This window comes from Salmo salar, unplaced genomic scaffold (genome assembly GCF_965601325.2).
Source record: "Salmo salar unplaced genomic scaffold, fSalSal1 ptg000306l, whole genome shotgun sequence".
NCBI lineage: Eukaryota > Metazoa > Chordata > Actinopteri > Salmoniformes > Salmonidae > Salmo > Salmo salar.
Window position 1 is genome coordinate 473,449 of NW_027675347.1, and position 23,186 is coordinate 496,634.

Genomic DNA, 23,186 nt, shown 5'->3' on the forward strand with positions numbered 1-23,186 from the left:
CTACACCAGCAGTCGTTATGCTCCTATAGTTTCTGGTAATAGGCTACACCAGCAGTCGTTGTGCTCCAATAGTTTCTGGTAATAGGCTACACCAGCAGTCGTTATGCTCCTATAGTTTCTGGTAATAGGCTACACCAGCAGTCGTTATGCTCCTATAGTTTCTGGTAATAGACTACACCAGCAGTCAGCAACCTTTTCCATTTGGTGCCAATTTATCTGACCATTTCTACTGATCTGGTGCCAGTTATGATTTTCATTTTCGTGGAACAGTTTCATTTTAATTCCTAATAGTATCTCAAAATCATTGTCTGTGATTAATCTACATTCTATCTAAATCTAAATATAAATTATACAAATCTAAAAGTAACTTTTATTGCCAACTATGTTAAAATAGCCAACAAATAAAAACATTGCAGACTGCAGTTAGAAAATATCCTGATCAAAATAAATACCTTATAAATCACATTGGCTGCACATGGCCTGTCTACAATGATTTTGAAACATTGTATCTACTATCAACTGGGTAGCCTGAAACTGAAGAAGGCAAGCTTGCAACATTGTATAAAATATTCTGGGCCCACAGAGTTTCCTGCGCCAGTGAGTTTGGGACAGACACAGCTGTAGGCTATTAGACTAATCCTACTTCTATGTGCGTAATCAGGTGTGCGTCCTTACTCAACATTGACAGGAGTGTTTCAAACAAAAGACAATTAATAAATTGACAGAACTGAAGCATCTTGTGGGGTCAGGTCTGGGTGGTCTGCCAGGGGCCGTTTAGTTTAGTGTCTGTTTGGGTCAGTTGGGGAATGATTGTATTTCCCCATAGTATGTTGTACCGAAGTTGACCGACTGAAAGGGAGTGTAACTTTATGACTATAATTACTGTTCCCTGAAGGAGGGAAATGAGGTACAACACCTGTTTGGCTCCACCCCTTCCTGGGTCTTTGAACAGCGATATTAAATTGAATATGACCTAAGGCTCGTATTTCTGTGTTTATTATATTATAATTAAGTCTATGATTTGATATTTGATAGAGCAGTCTGACTGAGCTGTGACTGAGTGGTGGTAGGCAGCAGCAGGCTCGTAAGCATTCATTCAAACAGCACTTTACTGCGTTTGCCAGCAGCTCTTAGCAATGCTTGAAGCACAGCGCTGTTTATGACATCAAGCCTATCAACTCCTGAGATTAGGCTGGCAATACTAAAGTGCCTATAAGAACATCCAATAGTCAAAGGTGTATAAAATACAAATGGTATAGAGAGAAATAGTCCTATAATTCCTATAATAACTACAACCTAAAACTTCTTACCTGGGAATATTGAAGACTCATGTTAAAAGGAACCACCAGCTTCCATATGTTCTCATGTTCTGAGCGAGGAACTTAAACGTTAGCTTTCTTACATGGCACATATTGCACTTTTACTTTCTTCTCCAACACTGTGTTTTTGCATTATTTAAACCAAATGGAACATGTTTCATTATTTATTTAAACCAAATTGAACATGTTTCATTATTTATTTGAGACTAAATTGATTTTATTGATGTATTATATTAAGTTCAAATAAATGTGTTAATTCAGTATTGTTGTAATTGTCATTATTACAAATATATATTTAAAATCGGCCGATTTAATGTTTTTTTTTTGGGGTCATCCAATAATCGGTACCGGCGTTGAAAAATCATAATCGGTCGAGTTAGGGTTAGGGTTAGGGTTAGGGTTCTGTCGACCTCTACTATGTTATTGTTTGTTAAACACTTACTGTTCAAACCCTCATTGTCAGGCTGATGGAAAAGCTAGCCAAGGAGCATTTAACTGGTTGAAGTGTTTTTTAAGTATAAAGCAGTTGATTTGCGACAATAACACAAACATATTAAGCAGGAGATTCAAACGAGCCTTACAATTCTAATCCAAAAGTAATGTGAAATGCACTTATAATCAACCTGTAAATGGAGGCTATTTTTGCTGTCAGCCTCTGAGAACTCCCCTGGGTTTTCCCCCACGGTGGTGAATTAGTGAATAGACACAGAGCTTAATGTGAGTTTCCTTGAGTAGCACTCCTGATCTTGTCCTGATATGCGCTGTAATATTCAGAATACATTGTGAAAAACTAAAATCTTTGCGCACTATTTTTTGCTCCAGGCAGATATACTACATCCATAACTAGTGGTTTCCTCATTACCAGATATACTACATCCATAACTAGTGGTTTCCTCATTACCAGATATACTACATCCATAACTAGTGGTTTCCTCATTACCAGATATACTACATCCATAACTAGTGGTTTCCTCATTACCAGATATACTACATCCATAACTAGTGGTTTCCTCATTACCAGATATACTACATCCATAACTAGTGGTTTCCTCATTAGCAGATATACTACATCCATAACTAGTGGTTTCCTCATTACCAGATATACTACATCCATAACTAGTGGTTTCCTCATTACCAGATATACTACATCCGTAACTAGTGGTTTCCTCATTACCAGATATACTACATCCGTAACTAGTGGTTTCCACATTAGCAGATATACTACATCCATAACTAGTGGTTTCCACATTAGCAGATATACTACATCCATAACTAGTGGTTTCCTCATTAGCAGATATACTACATCCATAACTAGTGGTTTCCTCATTAGCAGATATACTACATCCATAACTAGTGGTTTCCTCATTAGCAGATATACTACATCCATAACTAGTGGTTTCCTCATTACCAGATATACTACATCCATAACTAGTGGTTTCCTCATTACCAGATATACTACATCCATAACTAGTGGTTTCTTCATTAGCAGATATACTACATCCATAACTAGTGGTTTCCTCATTAGCAGATATACTACATCCATAACTAGTGGTTTCCTCATTACCAGATATACTACATCCATAACTAGTGGTTTCCTCATTACCAGATATACTACATCCATAACTAGTGGTTTCCTCATTACCAGATATACTACATCCATAACTAGTGGTTTCCTCATTACCAGATATACTACATCCATAACTAGTGGTTTCCTCATTAGCAGATATACTACATCCATAACTAGTGGTTTCCTCATTACCAGATATACTACATCCATAACTAGTGGTTTCCTCATTACCAGATATACTACATCCATAACTAGTGGTTTCGTCATTACCAGATATACTACATCCATAACTAGCGGTTTCCTCATTAGCAGGGAGGAGTTTCTACAATCAGATTGTGTGTGCATCGCCCTCAATCATCATGTTACTACTAATGTGAAAACAATACAAAATATGACTATTCTTGCTCATTTTGTGGACCTTTAATCATCTGTCTGACTTTGTTGTTCACGCAGGAGAGAGACGTGACTATCGTGGATCCTCTGGGGAGCCTCAACAACCTCATGATGCTGAAGAGGCAGAGAAGAGTCTCTCCACATTGGAACACCTCAATAAACACCTGCAGAGATCCACAGGGAAGAGAACTCACTGCTGCTCTGACTGTGGGAAGAGATTCACCTCCCCATCAGGCATTAAAATTCATCAGAGAACCCACACAGGAGAGAAACCTTTTAGCTGTACTCAATGTGGGAAGAGTTTTACTCAATCAACCAGCCTGATATCACACCAGAGAACACACACAGGAGAGAAACCTTATAACTGTGCTCAATGTGGGAAGAGTTTTACTAGGTCAACTGGCCTGATATCACACCAGAGAACACACACAGGAGAGAAACCTTATAGCTGTGATGAATGTGGGAAGAGTTTTGTTACATCTAACAGTCTGACTAAACACCAGAGAACACACACAGGAGAGAAACCTTATAGATGTGATGAATGTGGGAAGAGTTATGTTAAATCTAGCAGTCTGACTAAACACCAGAGAACACACACAGGAGAGACATCTTATAGCTGTGATGAATGTGGGAAGAGTTTTGTTACATCTAACAGTCTGACTAAACACCAGAGAACACACACAGGAGAGACATGTTATAACTGTGCTCAATGTGGGAAGAGTTTTACTAGGTCAACTGGCCTGATATCACACCAGAGAACACACACAGGAGAGAAATCTTATAGATGTGATGAATGTGGGAAGAGTTATGTTACATCTAGCTGTCTGACTAAACACCGGAGAACACACACAGGAGAGAAACCTTATAGCTGTGCTCAATGTGGGAAGAGCTTTAATGAGAAAAGCTGTCTGACTAAACACCAGAGAACACACACAGGAGAGAAGCCTTTTAGCTGTAATCAATGTGGGACGAGTTTTACTCAGTCAACCAGCCTGATGTCACACCAGAGAAAACACACACAGGAGAGAAATCTTATAGCTGTGCTCAATGTGGGAAGAGTTTTACTATGTCTAACAAGCGGACTTCACACCATATAACACATACAGGAGAAACCTCAGCTGTGATCAGTGTGACCAGAGATAATCTGATAAAATACCTCAATCAATGAAATAATGTCACAATGTAGAATGTTTTAACATTGTAGAAGGAGTATTTTAATGATGTCACATTGTAGAATGTTTTAACATTGTAGAAGGAGTATTTTAATGATGTCATAATGTAGAACCCTAAATGTTTGTCCCCTGTTCTATTGATTTCAACATGATATGGATATTAGCCTCAGGGGGGAAATCCAGGCTCTGAAATGGAAGAGTTACTATTTATGAGATTTAACAAAAAGTGACTAACAAAAAAAGAGTTGTGTTACACTCACCACGTTGGTGACCCACTGGAATCAAAATGTAGCTAGCTGTTTTCTACAAATTATTAAGAAGTTAGTTTTCCGTATTGGATATGAGTTTTGTTTGGGTTCATTCCAAGGGGACGAGAGTTCTAGAAGCTCGTGGTAATTATTATTTTTTTAATTGTTTTTAATTGTTGACAGCCAGTGGACACCATGTTTATATTGGTGAAGGTGAAGCATTGTAGTGGATGGAAGTTGTTTTCTGTTGGTGGTGAGCACGTAAAGTGGAGTTTTTAGAAAAGCCTCTGAGTGTGTATTCCTAAGTGGGGGGCACCTTGGAGGTGTAAACAGGGCTGAGTCAGCTATCTGTATGAACTGGATGAAAACTAGAATCTTTGTTTACTATTTAAGACTGTTTATGATATAGTATAAGCTAGTAAGGTGCACCTGTAATTATTTTAAACCTGTAATTGTTTTAAACCTGTAATTATTTTACACCTGTACCCCATTTTAGAAGTATTGAAAGATATAAATGTATGAGTTGCAAAATCCTAGGAACTAACATAGAAATGTGAAAAATGAAAATATTCCTGTAGGTTAAAATATTAATTGATTATTAATATTAGTTATGTTTGAGAATAGCATTGTGTGACAGGCTGACTTGAAAGATTTTACTCAACATTTTACTGCGTGGCAATACTGTGTTTGGATTCTGAAGGGCATTTACAAAAGAGGCAGTCTAGACACTGTATTAATACCATTATGCATTTGAATCCCATCTACAGCTACCATCTAAGATATTAATTTCCCTCCACAAGGGGGCGGACATGTAACGTTTCCAAAATGGGATAGTATTGTACATGTAACGTTTCCAAAATGGGATAGTATTGTCCATGTAACGTTTCCAAAATGGGATAATATTGTACATGTAACGTTTCCAAAATGGGATAGTATTGTCCATGTAACGTTTCCAAAATGGGATAGCATTGTACATGTAACGTTTCCAAAATGGCATAGTATTGTCTATGTAACGTTTCCAAAATGGGACAGTATTGTACATGTAACGTTTCCAAAATGGGATAGTATTGTCCATGTAACGTTTCCAAAATGGCATAGTATTGTCTATGTAACGTTTCCAAAATGGGATAGTACTGTACATGTAACGTTTCCAAAATGGGATAGTATTGTACATGTAACGTTAAGCCCCCTTGTGAGTTAATAGTATTGCATGCTGTAGCAGGTTATATAAAGAGGAAGACCTCCATTGACGATTCAGTTCGTTGTAACATCTCGTCTGGACAGGTCACCGTCCTAAGTTAGTTAGTTAGTTAGTTAACGAAGCTAACGTTAGCTAGTTCATTATCACAAAAGTGAGAACTGCTCTTGATTGGAAACTTACGTTAATGAGTGTAAAGCCATGTTGTCTTTATGGAAACGATATACAATATATGGGAAAGAATATAGTTGAGGAAATAATCCAAACCTAGTTGTGCCTAGTTAGGACATAACGTTAGCTAGCTAGCTAACGGTACTGTACTGTAGCTCATACAACGCCGACGGTCAAACCCGTCTTTCTAATATTTACGTTAATTAACTATAGTAACGTTATGGAAGATATTCACAGAAAACCATCATTGTCTTCGTTATTCATTATTAGTATGTTATATTATTATAATACATTATTTCGAGACATATTCAGAGCCAAACATCAACCCAACTTAACCTTTTTAACTGTTGTCGCATCCAAACTTGTCACCATCGTTTTCAGTTGTAATTGCGAAGTTCCCGGAAGAAGTCCAGCAACAACGGAGGTTCCTCGATGAACCCACCTTCTAACAAGTTCTTTGAAGAACCTTTTGGGGCTGTTTTTCATTGACCAAGAACCCTACGGTTCTTAGGGGATCTGAGAACAACTCCAGTTGAACCCTTCATTTTTAGAGTTGTAGTCGGCTCTATTTACTCTCAGATTCAAACATGATGATTAGCATCAACGATCAAGTCAGCTGCTGCTGCTCCAATACAGTATGAGGTGAGACGGTGAACTGATGTTGAACTGGGCAGTCAGCTGCTGCTGCTCCAATACAGTATGAGGTGAGATGGTGAACTGATGTTGAACTGGGCAGTCAGCTGCTGCTGCTCCAATACAGTATGAGGTGAGACGGTGAACTGATGTTGAACCGGGCAGTCAGCTGCTCCAATACAGTATGAGGTGAGACGGTGAACTGATGTTGAACTGGGCAGTCAGCTGCTGCTGCTTCAATACAGTATGAGGTGAGACGGTGAACTGATGTTGAACCGGGCAGTCAGCTGCTGCTGCTCCAATACAGTATGAGGTGAGACGGTGAACTGATGTTGAACCGGGCAGTCAGCTGCTGCTGCTCCAATACAGTATGAGGTGAGACGGTGAACTGATGTTGAACTGGGCAGTCAGCTGCTGCTGCTCCAATACAGTATGAGGTGAGACGGTGAACTGATGTTGAACTGGGCAGTCAGCAGCTGCTGCTCCAATACAGTATGAGGTGAGACGGTGAACTGATGTTGAACTGGGCAGTCAGCCGCTGCTGCTCCAATACAGTATGAGGTGAGACGGTGAACTGATGTTGAACTGGGCAGTCAGCTGCTGCTGCTTCAATACAGTATGAGGTGAGTCGGTGAACTGATGTTGAACTGGGCAGTCAGCTGCTCCAATACAGTATGAGGTGAGACGGTGAACTGATGTTGAACTGGGCAGTCAGCTGCTGCTGCTCCAATACAGTATGAGGTGAGACGGTGAACTGATGTTGAATCATAATGATTAAGATAATTAAAATGAATTTGTGAAACGGTTAAAAAAATAGTATATGGCATATTAAATATATGACTCTATTGTTATCATATAGAAACATCATGGAATATTGTACATCATATTAAATATATTACTCTATTGTTATCATATAGAAACATCATGGAATATTGTACATCATATTAAATATATTACTGTATTGTTATCATATAGAAACATCATGGAATATTGTACATCATATTAAATATATTACTGTATTGTTATCACATAGAAACATCATGGAATATTGTACATCATATTAAATGTATTACTCTATTGTTATCATATAGAAACATCATGGAATATTGTACATCATATTAGCATCAACATACATTATTGTTTCATTCAATTTCACATAATAAGGATATTTAATATTTTCAAGTTCAGAAGTCAGAACCCATCACCTGCTATGTAAAAGAGACAGAAGAATGCACAATGGTCAATGCTATCTGGGATCCTTGGGACATCCCTACCCTAAACCCTAACCTTAACCCCTACCTTAACCATTTTAAATGTCAACTTCAATGGGCTAAGGACGTCCCAAGGATGTATCTCTACCTGAAAATACATGATCTAAGTGATTGATAGTTGGTATTCAGCAGTCATAAAGCCTTATTTACTTTAATGAACTACTAAAATAGTGAATTTGTCAGACAGCATAGACAGCAGCTCTACACTTTATTGACTGACTGATCCATTCATCCTTCCATCCCTCCTCAGCCTTCCTCTCCTCTGAAGACCCAGTGAGGGTAGAGCTCAGTCAGAGAGCTGTTGAGGGACTGGTTAGGAAGAACACTTCTACAGCCAGAGAGGTGAGAGGTCACACATGGTTTAGATGGTAAATATTTATGTTCCCTTAGCGGTTCATCACGTCAGCTAAAGGGAATATGTTCCATCTATGTTTATTTACATTAGTGCAAATTATCCACTAATATTGGTGTAATTTCTCATCCCTGTTGGCTGTATGAAAGTTAATTTCCCCTCAGGCACACACATTTGTTCTTTGATATTATGAAGGTAATTTGTGTCAAATACTTTTCCCCCCTCATTCACCCCATCTCTTTACATTGCTTATGCATAATCAGTGGCCTGACTGCATCCAGACTATGTCAAAGGCCCATCCTGGTAGATCTGAACCTAATGCAGCTTGGAGTGATCAGATGACAGAAGTCACATTTAGGTGCCAGGTGTAACTGAGGCCATAGATGCTCCATATCCATTTACATTTACATTTAAGTCATTTAGCAGATGCTCTTACTTTGAGTGTTTTATATAATATGACTAAATGTGTTTCTGTGTTGCAGGGTCAGTCAATAAATGGAACAGCAAGGCCACAGAACATGACATAAGCAGAGCTGTGGGAGACCACCTCAAGCCCCTGGTAGAGCCGGGGGTGGTGTTTACCACTCCACCACGCCTTCAGCAGGCTGGAAAAGTGGGATTGATACAGTTTTCATACTAAGGTGGACCAATAGTTTGTTGATTGGTCAGTCATTGGGTTAATTTGTTTTACAATATGTTCAAATCAAATCAAGCTTTATTTATACAGCACATGTCAGACATGGACGCAACACAATGGCTTCACAGGAAAAAACTATGAAAATAATCAGAAATATTTAGTACACAAATATGAGGATAAAAAACAATAACTGAAAGACTAATGAGCATTGTAAGGAAATGCCATTGATTAAAATATCAACAATATGATGCTATATCCAACCCAAAATATAACTTGTTTTTTAGGAGGGGCTCTGAAAGACACTATGGGGTGTCCACTGGAAGTTGACTAGTAACAACAACTGGGACCTAAAAGACACCCACCATGAGACCCACTAAGTAAACCAAAAAGGTGGAGCAACTAAAGGTGTTGACTCTCCACATGTATCAAGACAACTGGAGCACTGGGCCAGACACTCTTAAATAGAACCTGGACCAGCTCAGGTGAAACACCTTCCCACTAACGAGATGGACAAGCCAGCACAGGTGTAACACATACTGAATAACGAGGTGACACCAATCAGTGCGTCCTACGTGCTAATGAGCTAGACGCGCTAAAGAGCTAGACGTGCTAACGAGCTAGACGTGCTAACGAGGTAGACGGGCTAACGAGCTAGACGTGCTAACGAGCTAGACGTGCTAACGAGCTAGACGGGCTAACGAGCTAGACGTGCTAACGAGCTAGACGTGCTAACGAGCTAGACGTGCTAACGAGCTAGACGTGCTAAAGTCCAACCTCAAAACATAAATGGAAAAACCAAAGCCTGTAACACCTTAAGACAACAAATATATCCTATATTTATGTTGGACAAGTTTGCTCACCACCAACAGAAAACAACTTCCATTTCATATTAAAATCAACTAAAATGCTTCACCTCCTGTCAACAATTAAAAACAAGAAAAACACACTTATTTCTAAATAATAATATACAATTGAAATATTTTTTTCTCCTTTTTCTCTTCTTTCTATAGAATCCTAAAACTCACTAGCTTCTAGAACCCTCGTCTTCCTAAAACTCACTAGCTTCTAGAACTCTCGTCTTCCTAAAACTCACTAGCTTCTAGAACTCTCATCTTCCTAAAACTCACTAGCTTCTAGAACTCTCCTCTTCCTAAATCCCACTAGCTTCTAGAACTCTCGTCTTCCTAAATCCCACTAGCTTCTAGAACTCTCGTCTTCCTAAAACTCACTAGCTTCTAGAACTCTCGTCTTCCTAAAACTCACTAGCTTCTAGAACTCTCGTCTTCCTAAAACTCACTAGCTTCTAGAACTCTGGTCCACTTGGAACGAGCCCAAACAAAACATCTGCAAAACGGAAAAAGTCAAAATGAATTGTGATCAAATGTACACCCTTTTGTTAATATGTATTGGCAATAATTAACTTAAAGGTCAGGCATGGAATAATAAAACGTATATTTTGTCAGGCTGAATGTTTGAAATATGAGGTGATTTGAGACATGATTCTTCAGTAGTGGAATAAAGACAATTAACGCTTGAATGTTGTGAAGAAATACTGGAGTGATGTAGGATTGTTAATAAAATTGATTACAGACCAAATGATTATACTGCGTCCATGTGTATTTATTTCTTTATTTTAACCTTCATTTAACAGTAACCGAAAGGTTGCTGGATTGAATCGCGAGCTGACAAGGTAAATCTGTCGTTCTGCACCTGAACATGGCAGTTAACCCTCTGTTCCCCGGTAGGCAATAATTGTCAATAAGTCAGTTATGAACAAATTCTGATTTACAATGACGGACCAACGCTCTAACCACTAGGCTACCTGCAACTAAAGTTGAAATTAAGTTTTTTTCAAGTCACTGAAAAAACGGGGCATAGTCTTCTTTTCAATTACATTTTTCTAGGTGGGATAGCCCGATGTCAAAACACAGTTTTAACGTGTCCAAATCAATAACCAATAAGCAGAAACAGTTTGGGATGAATTGAAAACCTAAACATAACATGTGCTATATACACAAACATCTGCCACAATAATCATATTATTTGTAATTTTTAAAACAAGCACCTTATAAACTGCACCAGAAACGCTGTTGTTTTGACAAGTAGCAATAAATCACTGATATCGATTAGGGGGGAAATCAGGTTGTACGTGCTGTTGAAACTAACACAACTAAAATAAACACATGGAAATGGGAGATATATTTTACCTCACTGGTTAGAGGACAACCTGCAGAAGAAAGTCAGCTACATTTTGGAGTGATGCATTTAAATTTAGGGGTCGCTAAACAAAGGAACTTATTTGTCATCACTCATCGATATCATGTTGAAATCAATTATGCAAGAGGAGGGACATGAGGTTGCACATCCTGTTAAAACGAACAGCTGAAAAACCACATGGAATCTGGGAGTAATGTGTACATCCCTGGTTAGAGGACAACTTGTAGAAAACAGCTAGCTACCTTTTGAAGTGTTGCATTTTGATTCAAGTGGGTCACCAAAATGGTAAGTGTAACAGAACTCTTTTTTTGTTAGTCACTTTTTATTAAATCTCATAAATAGTAACTCTTCCATTTCAGAGCCTGGATTTCCCCCCTGAGGCTAATATCCATATCATGTTGAAATCAATAGAACAGGGGACAAACGTTTAGGGTTCTACATTGAGACATTATTAAAATACTCCTTCTACAATGTTAAAACATTCTACATTGTGACATTAATTCATTGATATCATGAAACAACTCCATGAATTTTCTGATGTTTAATCAGAGATCTTTTACTAGAGTATCTCTTCTCACATTGATTACAGCTATAAGGTTTCTCTCCTGTGTGTGTTCTATGGTGTCTAGTCAGCATGCTAGAACAAGTAAAACTCTTCCCACATTGAGCACAGCTATAAGGTTTCTCTACCGTGTGTGTTTTCTGGTGGTATATCAGGCTGCTTAGCAGAGTAAAACTCTTCCCACATTGATTACAGCCAAAAGGTTTCTCTCCTGTGTGTGTTCTCTGGTGTGCTGTCAGGCCGCCAGGTGAAGCAAAACTCTTCCCACATTCATCACAGCTACATGGTTTCTTTCCTGTGTGTGTTCTCTGGTGTGATATCAGAGCGATTAAAATAGGAAAACTCCTCCCACATTGATCACAACTGTAAGTTCTCCCTCTTGTGTGTGTTCTCTGGTGTGATATCAGGCTGGTTGAATGAGGAAAACTCTTCCCACAGTCAGAGCAGAAGTAAGGTTTCTCTTTTGTGTGATTTCTCAGGTGTATTTTGAGTTCTGATGAAGATTTAAAAAATTTCCCACAATCAGAGCAGCAGTGAGAATTATCCCTTGTGTGAATTCTCCGGTGTGATATAATGCCTGATGAGGTGCATCTTTTCCCACAGTCAAAGCAGCGGTGAGTTCTTATCCCTGTGGTTCTCTGCAGGTGTTTCTTGAGGTGTTCTGATGTGGAGAGACTCTTCTCTGCCTCGTCAGCATCATGAGGTTGTTGAGGCTCCCCAGAGGATCCACGATAGTCACGTCTCTCTCCTGTGTGAACAACAAAGTCATACAGATGGTTAATGGCCCACAACAGCGGTAATCCACTGTAAAAGGTGATGCCAACAGCGGAGCCATGATGTTGGACAACAATTGACGTCTGTAATGAATGTTAAAATTATTTGATATTTGCCTTAAAATGAGCAAGAATAGTCATATTTTGTCTTGTTTTCACATTAGTAGTAACATGGATGATTGTAGACTAGAAATAAGTTATTCATGTACAACAAAAACAAATGTTTCTTCACCTCAAACAGCAACTGCACCTCAGTGACGCTCAAGGTCCTGAACGATATCTTAACCGCCATCGATAAGAAACATTACTGTGCAGCCGTATTCATTGACCTGGCCAAGGCTTTCGACTCTGTCAGTTACCACATCCTCATCGGCAGACTGAACAGCATTGGTTTCTCAAATGATTGCCTCGCCTGGTTCAACAACTACTTCTCTGATAGAGTTCAGTGTGTCAAATCGGAGGGCCTGTTGTCCGGACCTCTGGCAGTTTCTATGGGGGTGCCACAGGGTTCAATTCTTGGGCCGACTCTCTTCTCTGTATACATCAATGATGTTGCTCTTGCTGCTGGTGAGTCTCTGATCCACCTCTACGCAGACGACACCATTCTGTATATTTCTGGCCCTTCTTTGGACACTTTGTTAACAACCCTCCAGACAAGCTTCAATGCCATACAACTCTCCTTCCGTGGCCACCAACTGCTCTTAAATACAAGTAAAACTAAATGCATGGTCTTCAAACGATCGCTGCCTGCACCTGCCCGCCCGTCCAGCATCACTACTCTGGACGCTTCTGACTTAGAATATGTGGACAACTACAAATACCTAGGTGTCTGGTTAGACTGTAAACTCTCCTTCCAGACTCATATTAAGCATCTCCAATCCAAAGTTAAATCTAGAATTGGCTTCCTATTTCGCAACATAGCATCCTTCACTCATGCTGCCAAACATACCCTCATAAAACTGGCCATCCTACCGATCCTCGACTTCGGCGATGTCATTTACAAAATAGCCTCCAATACCCTACTCAATAAATTGGATGCAGTCTGTCACAGTGCCATCCGATTTGTCACCAAAGCCCCATATACTACCCACCACTGCGACCTGTACGCTCTCGTTGGCTGGCCCTCGCTTCATACTCGTCGCCAAACCCACTGGCTCCAGGTCATCTACAAGACCCTGCTAGGTAAAGTCCCCCCTTATCTCAGCTCACTGGTCACCATAGCAGCACACACCTGTAGCACGCGCTCCAGCAGGTATATCTCTGGTCACCCCCAAAGCCAATTCCCCCTTCGGCCGCCTCTTCTTTCAGTTCTCTGCTGCCAGTGACTGGAACGAACTACAAAAATATCTAAAACTGGAAACACTTATCTCCCTCACTAGCTTTAAGCACCAGCTGTCAGAGCAGCTCACAGATCACTGCACCTGTACATAGCCCATCTATAATTTAGCCCAACTACCTCTTCCCCTACTGTATTTATTTATTTATTTTGCTCCTTTGCACCCCATTATTTCTATTTCTACTTTGCACTTTCTTCCACTGCATATCTACCATTCCAGTGTTTTACTTGCTATATTGTATTTACTTTGCCACCATGGCCTTTTTGCCTTTACCTCCCTTATTTCACTTCATTTGCTCACATTGTATATAGACTTATTTTTTCTACTGTGTTATTGACTGTATGTTTGTTTTACTCCATGTGTAACTCTGTGTTGTTGTATGTTGTCGAACTGCTTTGCTTTATCTTGGCCAGGTCGCAATTGTAAATGAGAACTTGTTCTCAACTTGCCTACCTGGTTAAATAAAGGTGATTTAAAAAAAATAAATAATAAAAGATCAATGTCCCTGTTTTATTAGATAGTACTCACTGTATTTACTGGTGTTAATCAGATCAATGTCCCTGTTATATTAGATAGTACTCACTGTATTTACTGGTGTTAATCAGATCAATGTCCCTGTTTTATTAGATAGTACTCACTGTATTTACTGGTGTTAATCAGATCAATGTCCCTGTTTTATTAGATAGTACTCACTGTATTTACTGGTGTTAATCAGATCAATGTCCCTGTTTTATTAGATAGTACTCACTGTATTTACTGGTGTTAATCAGTTCTCCAGTCTTCTCTTCTTCGTCCTCCTCTAATGTGACAGTAATCTCCCCCTCTTCCTCTTTCACTCCAAAAACTGCATCTTCCTCCTCTTCTTTTACTGTAACATCCTCCTCCTCTTTCACTCTGAACGCGTCTTCTTCTTCTTTCTCTGTAACGTCTTTCTCTTCTTCTTTCACGGTAACAGCCTCATCCTCTACTTGTTTTTGTATTGTGACATCCTCCTCTTCCTCCTCTTCCTCCTCCTCTTTCACCAGAGCTTCTTTCTCCGTCCAACAGACCTCCTCTTCTTTAACAGGAGGAGAGTAGCTTAGTGAACTCATGGTCGGGGATAATAGCTAGTTAGCATTAGCGACTAGACTAGTGCTAACTTAACCAGCCAGCTAGTTGACTTACAACGTAAATATTACATAAAATGGAGTACTATGTTTAAATCACAGTGGCAATTAAACCACGAAATTGTCTTAAGAACTTGAATGTTCAGACTTTGTCGGCTAGCGAGCTACCGAGGTGGCTGCAGTTGTTGAAGAAGCTTTCCGTCCACTAGATTATACGTCACACTAGAAACATCGCCTGAAAGACACATATCGCCATCTGCTGTCTGGAGGGAGGAAACGCAGTTGAGGAGGGAAAACTATTTTTATTCTTCATTGAATTATAATATTATAAAGCAGTTTAGGGAAACGTTTTTTCTCTCCATTAAATATTAATATTATATCAACACGTACAAAGAGCAACAAGTGTTGTTTGATTAGTTCAGATTTTTTATGAGAATTTTAAACAAACTCTACATCTACTCCATCTGTATTTCTGATTCAGTCAAATAACTAGATATCAAAATAAGCACCTAGTTATTGATACCCTTGATAAAGATGAGCTAAAATTACTGTATGAAATAAATAAATAAACTTTACCCTCTACCAGGATATTTTAGCCCAAAACCTGGTTACCTCTCTGCTAGGAGGCTGAAACTTGGCCATAAGTGGATCTTCCAGCAAGACACATCAACATCCACAAAGAAATAGTTATTTGGGCACAAAAATCAACATTTTCAATGGCCATCTCAGTCTTCGGACTTGAACTCCATTGAAAACCTGTGTTTTGAATTGAACAGGGCAGTCCATAAGCGCAGACTAAATAAATCAAGGACCTGGAGAGATTCTGTATGGAGGAAGGGTCTAAGGTCCCACCCAATGTGTTCTCTAATCTCATAAAACATTTCAGTGTCGTTATCCTCCCAAGGGGAGGGTGCTGGAGTATTGAAAACATGGGTGGCAATAATTCAGACCCCTACCTTTTGAGAATTACATGTTAAACTCTATATTTTTCTCTGAGCAATTGTATTAGTATAAAATAATATAATTTCCCTTTATTTTTTATACAATATAGCTCAGTATTTGAATTCTTTATTTTATAGAGTCGTTTTTGCTCATCTTTATCAAGGGTGTCAACAATTTGTCCCCCACTGTACCTCCATACTGCTGCTACATGGTGTAACAATACATCATGTAGATGTATATAATGAACAGACTAGGTCTATACTGCTCCTACATGGTGTAACAATACATCATGTAGATGTACATAATGAACAGACTAGGTCTATACTGCTCCTACATGGTGTAACAATACATCATGTAGATGTATATAATGAACAGACTAGGTCTATACTGCTCCTACGTGGTGTAACAATACATCATGTAGATGTATATAATGAACAGACTAGGTCTATACTGGTCCTACATGGTGTAACAATACATCATGTGGGGCTTTAAGGCGATGTTAGTGTGACGTATAATGTAGTGGACGGAACGCTTCTTTCAACAGCAGCAACAGGGGATTTGTAGATCAGTCAGTCTGCAGTCGCCTGCAGTGTCGAACAAGCCCAATACCAAACCAATCAGGTGGTTGTTTGATGAAATGAAGCTTCAGACGCCATTGATGACGTGCTGCTGATAAAGTGATACAGGCATCGGTACACTGCTTTGAAGTTTACTGCTTATCGATTTGGACGCAGGCCTCGTAGCTCCGGTATCAAAAGTAACATCCCTACTGACAACAAGGCAACAGAGTCTACCGTGCTAATGCGTTCCCACTAGATATCACAACCACACAGTATATGAAAGCATGAGGTGTGGCTGACGTTTACAAGCTGGAGCTAAATACCGAGCTAGCGAGGCGCTGGAAGATGGCGGCGAGTGTAGACGAGATTTCAGCTTGCTCCGAGTAACCTTAACTTTTATCCCTCTCAAACTTACTTAAATGTAACGGAACTTGGCTTATAGTAAACACAATAGAGAACAACACTTAGTTGACCGATAATTTGATTCATAACTTTGAGAAATGGAAGGAAAAAATGTGCGAAAGAGCAAAGGGAGGAGAAGGCAGTTGCTAGCTGAGCACTCATACGTTGGAGAAAAACCGCCACCTGACTCCTCAGGAGAAGAAATGGAGGATTCTGGACATTCGGTTGATTCTGACAATGCAGTCAATAGTCCTGCACCCAAAAAGACACATAAAGAATTATCTTTGCGCGAACTACAGATCAACATAATCGATGCTGTAAACGAAAGAGCCGACGGTCTGGAGAAAATGATACGCGAAAACACATCAAAAATAGTTGACCTCGAGACCTCTCTGAATCATGCATACAAGAGTATCGAAGAGCTTAAACTTGCAAACACTGCTACGTCTGAGAAATGCATTGCTCAGGAGAAGACCATCGCAGACATGCAAGAGCGCTTATCGGAAGCAGAGCGATACCGGAGAAGGTGGGGGCTACGGCTTTACGGTGTCCCCGAGAACAAGGATGAGAATGTGAAGCGCTTAGTAAGAGACATCTGTAACCGTGTGGCACCGGACTTCCCCGATGGATATATGGATATGGCTGTGGATGTCGCTCATCGTATTGGGAAGAAACAAGATGCCATCGTCAGCCGATCGATCATCATCCAGTTTGTTTTTCGCACAGCGAGAGATGCAGTTTGGAAGAAAGCAAAGGAAAGCGCCTTTCTGAAAGAAAGAAAACTTAGATTCGGTGAGGACTTGACTGCAGCAGACAAGGCAGCAAAGGCAAAATTGTGGCCTCTTGTACAACAGGCCCGAAATCAAGGAAACGGTGGATACTACAGGGGAATCAGAGCTTTTTTCGCCAACGGTAAAGAAATACCACCGGGGTGATTTGATTTGTTCTGTCGGTAGGTTTACAAGGTAGTTCCTTCCCCACTGCAAACTGAACGTTCTACTTTTGAAACATGGTGTTACTATTTTACAAGTTAAGAATTCTGTTAATACATATATGAAGCAACTTTTTATAGAGAGGGTAAAGTTGAGATTGCATAGGATTTTTCTTTCTATTCTATAGATATGGACTTGAAGTTTATGTCAATCAATGCCAGGGGGATACGTAACATGTTGAAGAGAAAAGCTTTTGTTTTGTTTTGTAAGGACTGCAACGCAGATCTTGTATTCGTTCAAGAAACACATTCATGCAAAGAGGACTATAATTATTGGAAAAATCAGTGGGGCAGTGACATTTTTTTGGCCCACGGGACAAATCATTCAACTGGGGTTGCAATTTTAGCACACAATTTCAAAGGGAAATTTTTGTTTACTCAAATGGACTCCAATGGACATTGGCTAGTAGCGGTCATCAACCACATGGACAGATTATTTGTGTTGTGTAATGTATATGGATACTGTTCTAGTCCTCCAAATAACTTACTTCTAGAGGAAATTGAAGAAATTCTTAAAAATCTTCTGAGAAAATATCCATCCAGTCAGATAATAGTTGGTGGAGATTTTAATATGGTTTATTCTAATGAGACTGATTGATTGCCTCATAGGCCTAACATTGGTGTGAACAAGTTGGTGAATTTCTGCCAAAGCCTGGATTTAATTGACATATGGAGAGTAAAAAACCCTGGAAAGATACAATACACATGGAGTAATAGAGATCGTTCCTTACAATCAAGAATTGATTTGTGGGTGATAACCTCTAGTCTTGAGCCCAACACTGTAGAGGTAAAAATACTGCCTGCAGTCCTGACGGATCATAAAGTCATATGGTTGACTGTAAGATTGTGCAGTAATGATGGTAAGAAATACTCTGGTGGTTATTGGAAATGAAATAACTCATTGTTATTGCATGATGATTTAAAACATGTGATTAAGAATCTAATTTATGTTTACTGGAGTTTAGCTACATCTAATGCAGAATATGGGAAATATTGGGAACTGCTGAAATTTAAAATACGCTCAGCCTGTATTACTTATGGAAAACGGCTTGCTTTAAGAAGGAGATGTGAGGTAGCTGAACTCTCTAAGACAATTGCCGATATCACAGAGATTGAGAATCTTGATCTTAATGAGAAAGATAAATTGAATGATTTACAGAATCAACTAGATACATTGTATGAGGAAAAGGCTAGAGGAGCTTTCATAAGATCTAGAAAACAATGGCTTGAAAAAGGCGAAAAGAACAGTAGATACTTTTTTAATTTGGAGAAGAGGAGAGGGGAACTCAACACACTTCGGAAACTTAAGATTAATGGGGTTACCACTGAGGATAGAGAGTTGTTATCAGACTTTACCACTAAGTTTTATGAGAATCTTTACTCCTTAGATAACAATTTGAGTGACTCTAAGGATCTCCTTGATTCTATAGAGAATGTTAATTTGATTAGTGAAGAACTCAATCAGTCTTGTTGCCAAGATTTATCCATTATGGACATCCAGTACGGGGTTGCTCAGTTAAAAAAGAACAAATCTCCAGGTTGTGATGGATTAACCTCTGAATTTTACAAAACCTTCTTTGAAGAAATAGCACCTTTTTTACTTGAAACCTTTAAGGAGGCTATAAAGAAGGGAGAACTACCTGCCTCTCTGAAGCAAGGGGTTATTACTCTTATACCTAAACCACACAAGGATCTCCTAAGTATTGATAATTGGCGTCCAATCACACTCCTAAATAACGACTACAAAATTATAGCCTTAATCTTTGCAAAAAGGTTAAAGTCTTGCTTAAATGATCTGATTGATGAATGTCAATCAGGGTTTATGAAAGGGCGCCATATATCTAATAATCTGAGGCTGATATTAGACTTGGTTGAGTATCGTGATCTATTAGATGACTTCCCTGTTATCCTATTTCTGGATTTTCAGAAAGCATTTGATACAGTAAGTCACAATTTTATCTTTGATTGTCTTAAGCATTTGAAATTTGGTCATTTCTTTGTTGATGCTATTAGAACTCTGTATAATGGTGGCAATAGCTGTATCAAACTCTGTCATGGAACATCCTCAAGATTTAACATTTACAAAGGAATACGACAAGGTTGTCCAATTTCATCTTTTTTATTTTTGTTAGTTTCTCAAATGTTATGCTCATTAGTTCATAAAAGTAAATTTGAAGGCATTACATTCCAGTCCAGAGAGATCAAGATATCCCAACTGGCAGATGACACCTCACTTTTTTTGAAAAATGTATCTCAAGCTAGATTAGCATTGGATATCGTGAAGCAGTTCTCCAAAATCCCAGGCTTGACTTTAAATCTTTCCAAATGTGAGTTGTTTGTTTTGAAAGGAGCTGTCAACAAAGCAGATTGTAACATCTCTGAAAAAGATACTGTAACCTACCTCGGTGTAAAGATCACCAAAAATCTTAAGGCTATGAATGATCTTAATTTGAACCCTGTAACTGAATCTATCAAAAAAAAATTATCCTCATGGTTAGGGAGGGATTTAAGTCTTCAAGGAAGGGTGCTTTTATCCAAAGCTGAGGGGCTATCTCATGCATCCTATCTTTTTTCATCTATTGACATTCCCAAATCCACTTGCTGTACCTTAGATAGGCTTTTGTACAACTTCATATGGAAAAACAAGCCACATAAGATAAAAAGAGATGTTATCACCAACAGGGTTTGTGATGGCGGTCTAAATGTCTTAGATTTCACTCTCTTCAATCAGATATCAAAGGTCAACTGGATTAAAAGGTACATAAAAAATCCTCATAGCTTCTGGAATATTATACCTCATTTTGTTTTTCAGAAGTTCGGCGGGCTTAATTTTTTACTACAATGTCCATATATTGTGGGTAAAATTCTTGTGAAACTGGCGGTTTTTCACAAGCAGGCTTTAATGTGCTGGGCTTTGTTGTATAAACACAACTTTTCACCTCATAAATGTTTTATTTGGAACTATGGGTCAATATTACATAGAAATAAGATGTTATTTAACCATAAATGGTTCTCGAAAAACATTGTTCTTGTCAGCCAATTGGTTAATAACGGTGGGAATCTATTTACACGGAGAGAATTTATGGAAATATACAACTTTGAGGTTTCAAGCAAGGAATATGACACTGTTATTAAAGCTATACCTAGTGGGATAAAAACTTTACTTCAGAATAATGCATATTTTGGAATATCTCCGATTGTAAGCGATATTCAGGTGAATGGCATTGGTCTACTAGATACGAAATTCAACAATCGTTTAATAAGGGATATTTTCTACAGGAAGTCTATTCCCTCTGCGATATTTTGTTGGGCTTCATTGTTTGATGTAAACTGGCGCCGTGCTTGGCTCACTCCACACAGATTTATGGTGACCAATAAAGTAAAGGAGATCTCCTTTAAGATAATCCATAGATGCTATCCGTGTAATAGCTTGATTTCTAAATATATATTTGACGTTACCAGTGAATGCAGTTTTTGTGAACTAGAAACTGAATCCATTGAACACTTATTCTGTAATTGTTTATATAGTGAAGTATTTTGGACTGATGTAAAACTATATCTTAGCCGCAAATTGCATACAACCATTGATATTACTAAGTTTGACATATTATTTTACTACACTGATTCCACAATTGAACGTGAGTATGTCATAAATCTCTTTATTTTATTAGGAAAATCTTTCATCCACAAATCAAAATTTTTGAAGAAAAAGCCCCTTTTCTTAATTTTTTTATCTGATGTGGAACAGTACGTAGAATCTTTAAATCGTATACAAAACAATATGTCAAAAAAATGGATTCGATATATGTCTGTATTTGATTTGATATAATAGTTTTTTTATTTTTCTCTAATTTCTTTGGATTCCCTCTGGCTGTTATGTTATGTTATGTTTTGCATGTTACTTTTTTGCATGTTACTGTTATTTACAACAAGTTAAATAAAGATCTGTGTAAACTAAAAAAATAAAAAAAATAATAGTTAGCGAATACATTACTGTAAACTAAAAAAAATTATAAAAATTAAATAATAAAAAAATTATGAATATGAAACTGCCTTAAATACAGATGTGAATGATAGTATGTTTTAAATTCTCACTTAAAATATGCAGTGCTCTATTTGAACGTCTCAATATAATATTATTATTTCATGAAAGGAATGAAAAATACATTTGTTTTAAAAAAAAAAAAAAATCTCAACTGCGTTTCCCTCCAGTCAGCAGACGGCGATGTGCGTCTTTCAGGCGATGCTGCAGCGTGACGTATAATCTAGTGGACGGAACGGATCAACAACAACGAGTCAGCCACCTTGGTAGCCAACAGCCGAAACATTTAGACTGTTTCTGTGCATATTTGCCTCTGTGTTTTAAATATACTTCTGACATCTAGTTAATTGCCCCCATTTAAATGTTATAGGTACATTGTTAGTCAACTAGCTGGCTTGATAAGTTAGCCTAGCACTAAACTAGTCGCTCATGCTAACTAGCTAGCTAACATCCCCGACCATGAGCTCACTGATGTATTCCTCGCCTACTAAAGAAGGGGAGGTCTGCTGGACGGAGAAAGAAGCTCTGTGGCTGAACATTGTCATGAAAGAGGAGAAGGAAGACGCGTTCAGAGTGAAGGAGGAGGAGGATGTTACTGTAAAAGAAGAGGAGGAAGAGAAAGAAGAGGATGCAGTTTTTGGAGTGAAGAAAGGGAGAGATAACGGTCATATTGACAGAGGAGTCAGGAGATCTGATTACCATCAGTAAGTACTGTCTTAAAAACGGACTCTAACTGTCCAAAGGGTTTGAACGAATGTGTTGTTTTAAAGCAGCATACTGAAATTCTATACTTGAAAATGTTGTTCTGTACTCTAGGAATTTATGTTATAATATAATGTTAAAGCTACATTTTAAAATGGGTGATTAAAGCCCTGAATGCTGATTGGCTGACAGCCATGGTATATCAGGCCGTATACCACGGGTATGTCATGTATTTTTACTGTTCTAATTATGTTGGTAACATGTTTATAATAGCAATAAGACACCTCAGGGGTTTGTGATAGATGGCTAATATACCACGGCTAAGTTCTGTATCCGGGCACTCTGTGTTGAGTCGTGCTTAAGAACAGTCTTTAACCGTGCTATATTGGCCATATACCACACTTCCTCTGGCCTTATTACTTAACTGTAACATGTGTATACCATCAGAGTCCCCCCACCACAAAATCACAACTTAATTGTCTCACAGAATCGCAAACATGTTATAAATGAAATTTTTGACATGTGTCCATTGTAGGCCTTGCGTAGAGTGTGTATACCCACAAAAAGCAGATTTCTAAATAATGTTGGAGA

General features: G+C 38.6%; 1 protein-coding gene across 1 annotated transcript in view; it reads right to left on the reverse strand.

Moving 5' to 3' along the window:
- The window catches only part of LOC145875653 (uncharacterized), a 33,855-nt gene extending 21,050 nt beyond the window's left edge, over positions 1–12,805 (reverse strand). The window contains exon 1 of the mRNA XM_082971491.1: positions 12,746–12,805. Within this exon, the coding sequence (XP_082827617.1) occupies positions 12,746–12,805 (60 nt within the window). The remainder of the gene's footprint in view (positions 1–12,745) is intronic.
- Positions 12,806–23,186: the final 10,381 nt, after the last annotated feature.